General features: G+C 50.0%; 1 protein-coding gene across 4 annotated transcripts in view; it reads right to left on the reverse strand.

Annotated features, from left to right (window-relative positions):
* The window catches only part of LOC116846857 (zinc finger protein 865-like), a 132387-nt gene extending 119593 nt beyond the window's left edge, over window positions 1-12794 (reverse strand). Inside the window, exon 1 of one of the 4 annotated variants that reach the window (XM_032821211.1) lies at window positions 12686-12794. Coding sequence is in view for 1 of the 4 variants with exons in the window: in XM_032821210.1 (XP_032677101.1) it covers window positions 10603-10736 (134 nt within the window). In the remaining 3 variants the exon portion in view is untranslated. Of the gene's footprint in view, window positions 1-10602; window positions 11788-12685 lie in introns of those variants that run through there. The other 3 variants (XM_032821213.1, XM_032821212.1, XM_032821210.1) reach the window with 3 other exon arrangements.
* Window positions 12795-13076: the final 282 nt, after the last annotated feature.

Raw genomic sequence — 13076 nt, forward strand, 5'->3', positions numbered from 1 at the left:
CGAACAGCGAGAATTATTTCCACATTTGGGCCGGGATTGCGTAAAACGTATAATCAGATGCAAATGGAATCCGGGGCCCGCGGCAGCCATTTTCGAGGAAACAAAGCGGGTGTTCCCAAGATAGTGGGTGGTTTTAGTAACGACTACGGGCGCGGTACAGAGAGAGGAATCTGCGCGGGCGGCTGAGGGATGTGGGAAAGAGACGCGCAGGGGTGGGTGGATGGGGAGTGGGTGCGGGGTAGAGGCAAGCAGGCAACTTCCCCCTTTCTCGGAGCAGTATCTTAAGTCTTACAGGGTGGCTCGGTACGCCTGACAAGCGACGTTAATGTATGTATGAGATCCAAGAGCGCGGAGACTACCCTCCATCCGACGCTTCATCCTCCTTTCCAGCCAGCCACCTTCTCGTGGGGGTATCGCAACCAACCCACCCCCGCATCCGCCTCTCGCCGCTGGTACCGACTACTACTCCCTCCGCCCCCCTGCCGTCCCACCGCCACATGTACGTGCGCGCCTTTGGGTTTCTAAGGGAGTCTGCACAATGAAATGAGAAACATGAGAGGCCAACCAACAGACCTACCCATCCCGACGTCCGCCCGCTTTCACCCCCTCTCCACCTACGTTACTCCTTAGCAGACAGAGCGGATCCTCATCCAGCCGTCTCTCGGAAGAACCGCTCGCTAAGACCGAATAGAGAACCCACCTCGTTCCCCAAGAAACCGACGTTAAAGCCGGAATACGTCTCGCTGCTCTCAAAGGCTAAGAGCAGCCTTCCTCATTTTGATGCTATCTGATACTTCATTGTCGGAGAATTAATGTCGGACGTCAGACGGACGTGAGGTTCACCGAGAATCTTATGAATTCTTACGTAACGTACGCGACACGCTATTGCTGAAGGATGCTGGTGACAATTCTTTGCAACGATACCCGTGCGATTCTTAGCCAACTCGGACTACTTCACGCTCCGTGATCCGGATCAACTTCCGTAATCAATCGCCGTCCGGCCATTGCCGCAAACTCGAAGTCCCGCGATCGCATTAGGCGATCACTCGTTTCGACCTGCGGGTATGTTCATTACGTTAATTTCGAAGACGCGTCTTCGAGTTTCCGTTAGTGGCTGCACAATGAAACGAGAGAAACATGAGAGCGAGAGAGAAAGAGAGAGAGAGAGAGAAAGAGAGAGGGGAAAGGAAGAAGGAGGAAGAGAGATCAGCGGCACGCCAGTCCACCGTTTCTCGCTTCTGCGTTATCCTCGTCTTCGCTATCCAACGACGTTGGAAGCAAGGCCTTTGGAAGTGTGCTAAGACTGAATATAGCCTGCATTGCCAAGGAAGCTTCGAGAGTCTAACTGGCGAAGCAACACCACTCACGAGACTTGTCCCGTGTAATCAGCAGAGACGCGGCCGCTTTTCGTAGCTGAGACACCCCTTGCTTAGAGAGCAAGAGAGGTGAGAGAGCGAAAGAGAGACGGAGAAGTACCCCCTCCCTCTCTCTCTCTCTCTCTCTCTCTCTCTCTCTCTCCTCTCTCTGCTTCTCTTTCTCTTTCTCTCCGCCTCTCTGTCTCTCTTTCTCCCGGACGCACCGAAGCCCGCCATTTAGTCGGCTAGTGCGCGAGGGATTGATCGGGGATTATAACGCGGCGTTAACGAGGAAGTTTCGCGGATCTAATCGAGTGCGTGGCCTCGACTCGATCGGCCGTGGCGTGTTTTAAATGCATCGCCAGCATTTAATGGCACGTATCGATTTCGGGCCGCGATGAATGGCATCGAGAATACGCGGTTCGCGGGACGGACGGGGGAGGGAGGGAGGGAGGGAGGATCGCGCAGGATAGAGATCGTCCGGGGAAAGAGAAAACGAATCCCGCGAGAATGACATTTCGGCCGACGCGACGCGACGCGATGCGACGCGGCGCGACGCGACGGAGAGATGGAAACCAGAGGGGGGAAAAACAAATCTACGGCTCGCGCGAATGATGTTTCAACAGTGCGGCCGACTGGAGCAATTACTGGCGGAATATTGCAATCATTACGTCTCTCTATCTCCTACCCCGAGTCTCCGCCGCCGCCACCGCCGCCGCCGCCGCCCGTCTGTCTCCGTCACATTTTAAAAATGATCAACGATACACGTTTGCACGTGTGTGCTATGTGTATATATATATATATATATATATATATATATATATATATGTATAGAAAGAGAGAGAGAGAGAGAGAGAGAGAGAGAGAGAGAGAGAAAGAGATGGTATACGCGGTACCGTGTACGTCGGAATTGTTGGCAAAACCACCGACGGTGTGGCCCATCGAAAATCACTCTGTACAATGCCGCCAATCAAAAGATCGTGAACCAGTGGAAACTGATTTAAGTCGTCCGGCCCCCGATGACAATGGGACGGGCTATCTGTTACGCAGTTCGCGTTCTCCCTCTCCCTCCCGCTCTCTCTCTCTCTCTCACTCTCTCTCTCACTCTCTCTTTTTTTACTTCTTTTTCGCTTTTCGCGATATCGCGACTCTCGAGCGCGATGCGAGAGTCGCGCGCGGCGGGACGCTTCGAGGAGGTTATCGCTCGTCCTTTTAACTTTCGCTGCGTACGAATAAATATGCGAACGCTTCGGAGCGAGAGGGATTACTAGGTGTGTAACGTGCAAAGTTCGCTTGGCCCCTGGCGGACCGTGGCGTCCGATAGCCGCGTTTTCGAGGAAGTATCCCGTGCGCGGTAATCAGCCGGATCGGAGCTCGAGCGGTGTTTTCGTGGCGCGAATCATATTTTCAGAGATCCGCGCGCGTTACGTGGAGAATTAAATGCGGTATCATCGGGATTAAATATAGCAGAGCGCGCGCACGCCCAGCTACGAAGGCTAAACTGGTCTTTTTGCAAATTATGCATCCAGTTAGGCGACCCTAAGTGCTGGAGATGTTTCCGGATCTCTCGCGTTACTCACAGGCATCGTTTTTTTTTTCATCTGGAGCCAAATACATAAATTTTGCTACCAATCGATAAAGAATGTTTCAATAAGTACTGAAAGTAAAGATTATGTCTGCCAACTTGTCAGGATTCTACAAATTTGCTATTTTGTCCATTGCTCCGTATATTCAGTGTCTTTATTTGGTCACTTTGAAGGTCTTCACGGGATTGGCATCATTTATGGCATCATTCTAAAATTACCAAAATGATAATTAAGATGTATTCTTGTGTGGAATTCACGTGCAACTCGTTTAGAAGGCAGTGTCTGATAGAAGCACTGACATTGATCGCAGTATGCATATTGGAATTCGGAAGTCCGAGTATAATCTGCAAAATGACAAGTGTAGAGGTTTTCAAAATCAAAATAGTACTATTGGTGTGACAAATGACCAAGTCGAAAATTTAATTATCATTTTGGCACTTTTAGAATGGACGAATGCCATAGGCCTTCAAAGTGACCAAAGTAAAGACTTTGTGCATATAAGGTAATGGATACAATTCCAAATTTTGGAACTCAGACGAATTCGCAGACGTGATCTTTAGCATTTATTAATATGTTCTTTATCGATTGGTATCGATATTTATTTATCTGGCTGCGGACGAAGGAGAACGGCCCCTTGTCAGAGGTGTTTTACTTGCAATCCGCGAATCCCATGCGGATAATGAGACTGCGGTGTGTCGAGCGAGACGCGTCGATTTCTCTGCGGCTCGCGAAGCACACGCGAGCAAACGTCTGTCGCTCGGCGACGCGAATACCTCGCACAGACGAGCTTCCGCTTATCTGTCGCGATTATGACTATGAATCGATAACCCGCGCCGACACACGCCAATGCGTAAAGATTCATGCACGCGTTCCGCCGCGTGCGATTTTCCGAGCGCCCGTCACGAAAATAAGATCACGGGCGCAAAGTGCGAACGCGTGACGGCGCAGGAAATTTATGTAGCGGCGCGGGAATGCACGTAAGAATGAAAAGGGGGAGTATTGCAAAAAAAGCGAGCGCGCGAGCGAGCGAACGAGCAAGAGAACGAGAGAGAGAAAGAAAGAAAGAGAGAGAGAGAAAGAGAGAGCCTCAAGCATTAGATAAATAAATGTGCATATATAACAATAAGTGTTAGATGTCAGTTGAAAAGGAAGTTATCACGGTATGACAGATATAAAACAGTAATAAAGCAATATAAAAAGCAACATATACTACAGAAGGTCGGAGAGAGATGGTACATTTTTCAGCATTTTGAAGTTACAACTTCCCAGACAACTTGTTGGCAGACAATTGTGTTGTGATTGGCTGCGCAAACATGATAGACATGATAGAGACAACCTTCTACGTGTTTATGCCCGCAATGATCCTGCGAACCGTATATTTTCTTCTACAATAATCGAGATACAAATGTGTTGCAACGTGGCCGTCTTGACTCGATAACGAGTCAAGTTAGTTAGAGCAATTTAGGATAAAGAGGGCCACATATAAAATATATATTCTGATTATTAGTTACGGGGTTTTTTCGCGAAAAGTTTCCGCAACCTTTAGACAGTGATCGAGTCTATTTCGTCCGTGTATACGCTCGAGTTCAGTCATTTTATGAATGAAAATTGTCTTTATCACGCGAAACACCATATCGTACACTCGCAAGAAACATTATTCTAACTAATAACACGACGTAAGTTTATTCACTCAGAATGGAAAATATTAACGTCAAATTTCAAGACGCTCAAAAATGTACTTGACTGTTTCTAAATCAGTTTTTTCTACCTTTTGCAAGATGTGACAAAACATAGCCAAGACTGCGCGAGATAACAACAAGTAAGTTAGGATATCTATGAATGACAGCACTCCGCGCGTGAAATAGGCGATAAATAATTAATACTTCAAGACGATTATATAGTTGAACTAAACTAATCTAGATTTATTCGAGCAGCAATTTGCGCTCACATTTCATCTCAGGCGCGGACCTAAAGCTGGAAAATCCTCATTTTGTCTTCATCTTTTCGTCCTATTTATTTTGTCTTTGACATTTCTAAACGACTATCCATCCTTTGTTCCTTCATTTAATAATTTGAATACTGAAGCAACGCCTCGCATAAACATAAGCCGAACATTCCTTATAATTTAAATTATCAAATATCGCTTACACTTTGAACTATAATGTCATTCTGATTTTGATTAAATTGACTTCAGGGAAAAGTATCTATATATTAAAAGGAATACTTTGCGATTTTGTTCCTCTCTCCTACGATAAATATAATATTCGTATAAACGAAATACATGACCGGCATATCTATACTTCTCTAGTTTCCTTTAATCAAAAAGAAACAAAACAATAATTATATGAACATAAAAATGCGATAAATGTGTACGATCCCATCATTGCGACAAAAGATACGCAGAAATTTAAAAAATTACAGGGAGGGAGAGAGACACCTAATGGAGATGAGAACAACTGACTTTCCATCGGCGTGAAATTTGTCATGCAAATAATCCTAGCGATAATCCCAGCGAAGTGACCGACGCGCCGGGAGGATTTTGCAGCCGCGAGAAGTCTTCGCGTCTTCGAACAATGCATTCGATCGCATCTCGAATGTGGACTCCGCGACTCGACGTGTCCCCGAGACGTCCCGTGTATGATTTACACGCGTTGAGCAAACGTCTAACGCGCGTCTGAATGTCCCATTAGCATGTTCGGTTTTACGCGTACGGTGGAGCACGAGGCGCGCACGCCAGCCTCGGGGAGCGAGAGAGACAGAGCGACGCCAGCTGATCAACGTCGCGGCGCGGCGCGGCGCATCGCGACGTCGCGGTATCTACGATAGCGCGGCTTAACGCCGGCGTGCGTTACTTGCAACTATCTCTCTCTCTCTCTGTTTTTCTGTTTCTCTCTTTCTCTCGTTCTCTCTCTCGCGCGGGCGATCCTCAATGTCACGTACGCCGATAACGCGCCGCGGAAAGTCTCGCCGGCTGTCGAAGGAGAGCCTACGATTTTCGCTCCGGTACGCATTCGTCGGAAAGTCGCGCGTGGTTTCTCGACAACGGCGGCGGCGGCGGCGGCGGCGGCGGCGGCGGCGGCGGCGGCGGCGGCGGCGGCGGTGGCGGTGAACAATTGAATGCGTAACGATCGTTAAATGTCGCGCGACGTGCTTATGTACGCGTACGCGGCGCGTTACGCGCGTGCAAGGCAGACGGAGCACAAAGTAGAAAAAGACGGGGGCGAGACATGGACGTAGCGGCAGAGAGGGAGATAGAGAAAGAGAGAGCTGGAACACGCGACCTTCGCGAAACGTCAAATGTCTATGCTGCTTAGAGCGCAGGGCCGTATTGCCGAAAGAACCGCGCCCGCCAGAGACGCGGCGAGGGTCACTTTTCCTTTGTTGATCAGCCTCTCTTTTCTTCTCTCCCTTTCCCTCTTTCTCTCTCTCTCTCTCTTTCTCTCTCTGTCTTATCTCTCCTCTATTTTTCCGTACGCGTAAGGAATACTTTCTATATTTCGAATTTTTCTAACGCACTTGTTTCTTTAATGCTGTGCGCTTTTAAGAGTTTCTATTTAAAATGGAAATAAACGAATCAATCTCTTACTTTCTTTGTAGGTAACTTCATTTCACAATATACATAGAAAAGGATATTATATTCTCTGTTTTTTTTATATAAATTCTCTTTTCAATTCTACCATGTTGCTTCAATTCTACCAGTATTGCAGGAATAGACTATCAGTAAGATCTATCTGCCAGTAAATTTCATTAGAAACGTTCAAACGTTTTAGTAACGGAGTTCCTGAAATATCAATAGCACATATGAAAGAAAAGGATAATAAATTACTGTAGAATGTCGATCTATCGTTCGATCACAAGAGTCCGCAGAAATTTTTACTACAAAATCCTGTCCGTATTCGGATAAGAGAAGTGTATATTATGAGAGAAAAAAATGACATCATACAATATTCTTTCGTATATTTGTTACGCGAATAGAACGCTATATGAAGCTGTTGCGAGCGTGTAGAATGTTACAGAACTTCCTGGAACATCACTCAATAGGTCTGGTCTTTGTAGCTGCACCGCTGAACCGATGCGATAAGTTGGAGTGAGAAAAACTACACTCGCCTCGCCCTAACTTATTGCACCAGCGCGGCTACAAGGAGCAGACCGAATCTGATAGGTTAGGCGAGGATCGTTTCGCGAGACAAAAGAAGAACGAAACTCTTCGGCGGCACGTCTCGAGTATACAGTGGGCGGCCGTAATCGCGCGGACGACGCGTAAGTCCGCGACAAGGATTATCGTCCGGGCTGATCCGCGCTTGTTTTGCACAGAAGAATGGAATCCGAGCGCATTCGGCGGTATCGCGGGCGGCTCGCTATCGAGGTTCACGCTAAAATCCCCGACGTCTCTCTCGCTCGTACGTGACGCGCGCGCGAACATCGGATGCAGCTCCCCGACGAAGACAGACTGCGCGGCGCGAGGGCCGCGCCGTAGGAACGAGGACGAAGCGACGCCGTCCGTCGCCGTCTTCGTCGTCGTCGTTGGTATTCTCGTCCTCGCGCCCCGTCGCCGCGTCGCGAGCGATACGTCACGCGGTCTGCCTCCGTCGAGGCGGCCGAGAGTCGATCGCGGAAACGCTATTATCGTCGCGCGCGCGTTAGGACCGCGGCACGACGAGAAACGTAAGAATAAATAAACGAGCGACGGTATATACGCGGGGCCGCCGCTCGCGTCACACACACCGTGACGTGGAACGCGCGAATTTCGCGGCCGTAAGGACGCGCGGGAATGTCCCGGGGAACACTTTGACGCTTCGGTGACACACGAGTGGAGCGAAAATCTTGCTCCTCCCTCCCCGCCGGTTCCCGGCCCCTCTTGACCCACATCTAGGGAAAAAAAGCGGTTGACCTCGCGAAAATTGTAGTCACTTTAGGCGTTAAGAGTATCTTATTGTTGTTCTAACAAAGAAAAAGGAGTAGCAAGCAATACAGGTGTAAGATTAATATCATTAACCCAGATAGAATATCATGATTATCATGAAGCGAGGCAATCTCATGACGGGCACTCTACGGTTTTTTTAATTGCATTTATGAAGGGGGAATATGCTGAATTAATCATAAAAGTTGCATCATACAATAACGCGAATTGCTTGTTACTTCGACGCAGCGACAAATCTACTCAAAGTTACATTCAGATTTTCATATTACTTTAATTGATCTTCTGTTCTTCAAAATTGTTACAGATTTGATTGATTGCGATGATATTTGGCAGTCAATCATTTTTATATATCTTCCAGAACTCTCTTAGAAAGCGTCCTTTCCTCTTTTTTATCAATTTAAACCAACTAATCGTTCAATTGTGAATTGTAATTTTCTTTAATAACGTAGTTGACTTTTACCATATGTCTTTGTCTGCATTTAGAACTTACTTAAGTCTTTAGTTATAGTTTTCAGAAGAAAACAAAAAAATTCTCATTTTGGTGATGCAATCTTTAGAAACTGATTAGTAAAGTTGTTGTCAAATTTTCATCTGTCTCTCTCTCTCTCTATTTGGATACAACAACGCTCATTCCAAAAATGGTTATTCTGACTATAATTAGATTTTCATGATTGTCACGACGTAAGAGAATCCATGACGGGAATTCTACAATTGTTTTTATTACATTTATAAGACAAATATACTATATTGAATTAAACATTAAATTTGCATCATGTAAATTCTTTAAACATTAAAAGTGCATCATGTACATTTTTTGTTGCATTGATGCAGCTGCGAATTTACTAAAAAAGTTGCACACCTATTTTCATATTGCATTTTGCATGACACACTGTTGTGAGTAAATTTTGATTATTCTTTTCATATTTCTTTCGTATCTCTGTTTCGTCATTCTATGTGACAAATATGAGTCACTTGCAAGAGACGCAATTGTTACAAATCGACCAGTGAATTTATAACTCTGACTATAACGACCCTGTTAGCCGACGCTGACCGACGGAGTCTTCTGTGATTCTTTTGCGTCACGCTTGGATTTTTGCAACCAATAAACACAGATTAGTTGATTAATTGAATACAGATTAGAATAACGATGGGTGCGCTGTAATTTACTTGGGAGTATCCTGCATTTACGGTATTTGTATTCTCCACACTAATTATTTGGATCTCACTCAGGACATGTTACTTTTGTTGTAATTATTACAATTTTGCTAACACTTTGCAACTGACCACTGCAACGAATTTAAGATTTCCTCTAAAGAAGGACCACATTGCGCGGCCGAAATATAGACTTTATAGAATTAACTTACATTCATACGCACTGATAACAGCGGTTAGCTCTCGTAGGTCATTATATATAATTGTTACTTTTGGAGCCATTGTATTGTACACTTTTTCAGCGTCGACTGGTAAAGTTGCTGCCAAATTTACGCGCACCTATCTATCTAATTTCTTTACTATACGATTGCAGTCACAAACACCAAACACTCGTTCCTCAGTGCAGTCTTATATGTTTCTCTACGTATCTCTCAATTATATCGAAGAAAGGAGAAATGAATCCATCTGAGCAAACGTCGATAACCTTGACAAATTTCCCCAGCGATTTCTTTTACCTGGTTACGTCGGTTACGGTGACATCGGGTTACTCGCGGGAGCCATGGGGCAATCGTCGCATGTTCGCCGAATAATAATTTCTTTCGAAGAGGCACAGCTGAAACTTCCGCTCCGTCCATCGTGATCCCGCGCGTCGTAATTCTCGCAGCCTAAGGCTATGATTTTCAACGTAGCAGCAACGTATTTTCACGGCAGCGCGTCGGAGTTGCGTCAGAGTTATGCGCATTTCCACCAGTGTCGGTTGAATCTCAACTCGCGCTCGAGTCTCTGTCCGAACCGAGTTCAAGCTGAAATTAAGGTTTAATCGACGCTGGCAGAAACGACGGGCGTTGATCGAATTAGCTCGGAAACGGAGCTGGATTTCAATCGGAGGTTCGAGCCCCGCGGCGTCGGGATTTGATGACAGAACGCGTGCCACTGTTACCACTTGCGCGCTTCCCTCACGCGGATCGCGCGGCACACGCGTGTTCGAGCCTCTTCGCGACGTGTTCGGCTAATTAAAGCGGGGAAGGGCGCGCAGGGCGCCGTCAAGGGCAAGCGGCTGCTGGCACGGGAGAGAATTCCGCGCGGAAGCGCGCTGCACTTGGCGCCCGTTGCCGGAATCCTCGCCGCACACGCCGGAGGATGAGTATAGTCCCCCGCGCGAAAATCTCACACGCGGCGACGATCGGGGACGGTAGAGGAGGACGCACAAAGAGGACCGATTGCGGAGACTGATGTGACTTACTCGTGCGACGTCCACGTCGATTAATCGCGAGTTCTTCTCGCGAGTCACACGCGACGGCGGCAAAGACGAGAGGAAGAGGAGGCGGAGAGACCAGCACCGATGCACCGATTTCCGCCACCGATGTCGATGAAGCCTTAACCCGAGCTTGCATCTTTGTTGGAACGGAGCTGAAGCTCAGATGAGGGTTTCATCGACCGACCGCGAAATCTCCTCCGAACGCGAGTCACACGTGAAGCCAGAGAAGGCGGAGAGAGCAACTTACTCGCCTCCACGTAGATTAACCGATCGCGAATTGCACACCGCCGGCGACGAGCGCCGCCTCGAAGTTCGCGCGGAGTTGAATACCTGGACGCACGGATGGTTGAGAGACGGCCTCTCCGATTTCTAGGAGCGTGAGAGCGCGCCGTCCTAGGGTCGACCTGGATCTCCTCGGGACCGTCGCGCTTTACCTCTGCTCGCACATCCCCGACGACGCTCATCCTCGCCGATCGTCCCGTCGCGACTCCCTCATCGCGCAAATCGACCTCCCGCGTCTTACCTCCCTCCCAACGAGTCCGCCTCTGTTTCTCTATCTGCCTCTCCGTCTCCCTCTCGTCAATTTCCCGACGCACGTGATGTATTTTCGTCCGGCCGCGTTGGCGGCTCGCGGGACACGCACTCCCGCAGTATGCCCCTTTCGCAAAGAACACGCGTCCCGTGCATATTCCCGGGCTCCGTCGCACTTTTCCGACGTGACGTCCACCTGTCGGTGTCTCAGCGCGCTATTACGCTTTCATTTTCTCTCTCTCTCTCTCTCTCTCTCTCTCTCTCTCTTTCTTTCTCTTTCTCTTTGCTTTTTTCACGAGAAGAGCCAGGTCGTCGAGCTCGACGAGCCCCGCGACGAGCGTCGCGGCGACGGAAGCCGCGAGTTGTTCACCTCCTCGGCGTCTCTCCTCGTGGTCGTCGCTACGCGCGTTGCACTGTTCACTTGTCACGTGTGTGTCGCGGCGCGTCGCGTAGCGCGATGTCATGGCACGCGCGAGCGCGCCCGTGCCAAAAGCGTACATCCTGAGATCGCGCTCCTCTCCTCCGTCTCCCTCTAGCCGTCTCCGCCGCCCCTCTAGCTATCTATCGCGCCGTGTGTTTTTCTGGCTAGGCCTTTCCGCTTGCAAGACGAAGCCGGGGAGGAAGCCGGACTATTTCGAACGCGCGTGCACGTCACGGCGCGTAGCGCGCGATTCGAAAGCCGCTGCCAAAAAGTCGCGGCCGCGCAAGGTCGCAGTCTCGATTTATAATATCGCGGCTGCCGGAAACGCGCGTGTACGAGAAACAGGGAGAGAGAGACAGAGAGGAACACAGAGAGGGAGAGAGAACGAGAGAAAGGGAGAGAGAGAGAGAGAGAGAGAGAGAGAGAAGACAGAGAGAGAGTTCGCGAACATGACGTGCACGCGTCGCGCGCCACGGCGCGAGCGCGAGCTGTCAGAGAAGCGCGCGTTTTCACGTGTCCCCTCGGAGGCCTGTCCTCTCCTTTCGGAGAGCAGAGTGCGCTCCAAAGAGGGCACGCTCTCTCGTAGCGCGCGACACACGAACACTACGGAGAAGAGATCTCTCTTCCGTATCACTTTGGCGCTCCGCTCTGCTCTGCTCTGCTCGCGCGCGCGAAATGCGCCGATCGACGAATTAAGCGCGAAAATCGGAGCACGTTCGACGAGGAGCGCACGCGAGCGCGCGATTTTCGCGCGACGCGCGACTCCTCGCGCACTTTGCGACGCTCTCTCTCTCTCTCTCTCTCTTTCCTTTCGTTTCTCTCTCACGATGCACCTCTGTCCGTCCCTTTTCCCCGTTGCCGCGGCGGCTGTCTTTCAGATGTTTGTCCGTCCGGCCGCGAACGTCGGGCCCGTGACGGCCAGCGGTGACAGCGGTTGGCGACGAAACGTCAGTGGCAGAGCGGCGGCGGCGGCGGCGGTGGCAGAGCGGTGGTTTACGACACGGCAAGTGGTAACGTGGACGTCGTCGGCGGGCGACGTACGAGCGCGAAATCGTGGCTCGCACCCTCTCCGTAGCGAAAATGCACGGACTCTGCTTCTCTCTCTCTCTCTCTTTCTCCTTTTCTCGCGCGCGCAATTACTTTCTCCCTATCTCTCGCTCCGTCCGTCCGTGGTTGGTGACGTCCGACGTCTCGGGTGGCAAAATCAAACGTCCGTCTGACGACGCACGCAGATCGCACAAAATACCGTCGGGACGGAACGCTCGTCCGCCCCCGCGACGACGGCGATCGACGACGACGGCGACGATCACGACGGCGACCACGACGTCGACGGCGACGGCGACGACGACAACGACGGCGACGACGACTACGACGACAACGGCGACGGGAAATAACGTACTGCGCGCACTGGGCCACGTTCCTTTTTCGAAATCGGAGGAATCACCGCGTCTAAATATTTACCTTGCTACATGTAAAACGAATAGAGGAGCCTGCCTGAATCGAACGAAGGAAGGCTCAACCGGCCCACTGTGACGTCGCCGGCCTACTGTCAGCTCAGCGCTCGCTCGGCCCCGCGGTCAACTAACCTACCGTGTTCGCCGCGCAGACCGTGCCGACAAAATAAATCGATTCTGCGCGGCGGGGCGCCGTGAGCGCCGCGCGATAAATCCCCGCGTTCCCTAACACGATTTTCGGCGATATTCGCGCTTTCCTGCGCGCACCGCGTCGTCTTTCGACGTCGCGACGGTCGCTCGTATGACTCGCGTAGTAGTCAGGTGTGAAACGCTCACGCGCGCACCGCCGCGTACACACGCACGCGCGCGCTCTCCCACACACAGGCGGGTCGGCGCGC

This window comes from Odontomachus brunneus, unplaced genomic scaffold, assembly GCF_010583005.1.
Source record: "Odontomachus brunneus isolate Ranch 3 - 2012 unplaced genomic scaffold, Obru_v1 Obru_scaffold_071, whole genome shotgun sequence".
NCBI classification, from domain to species: Eukaryota; Metazoa; Arthropoda; class Insecta; order Hymenoptera; family Formicidae; genus Odontomachus; species Odontomachus brunneus.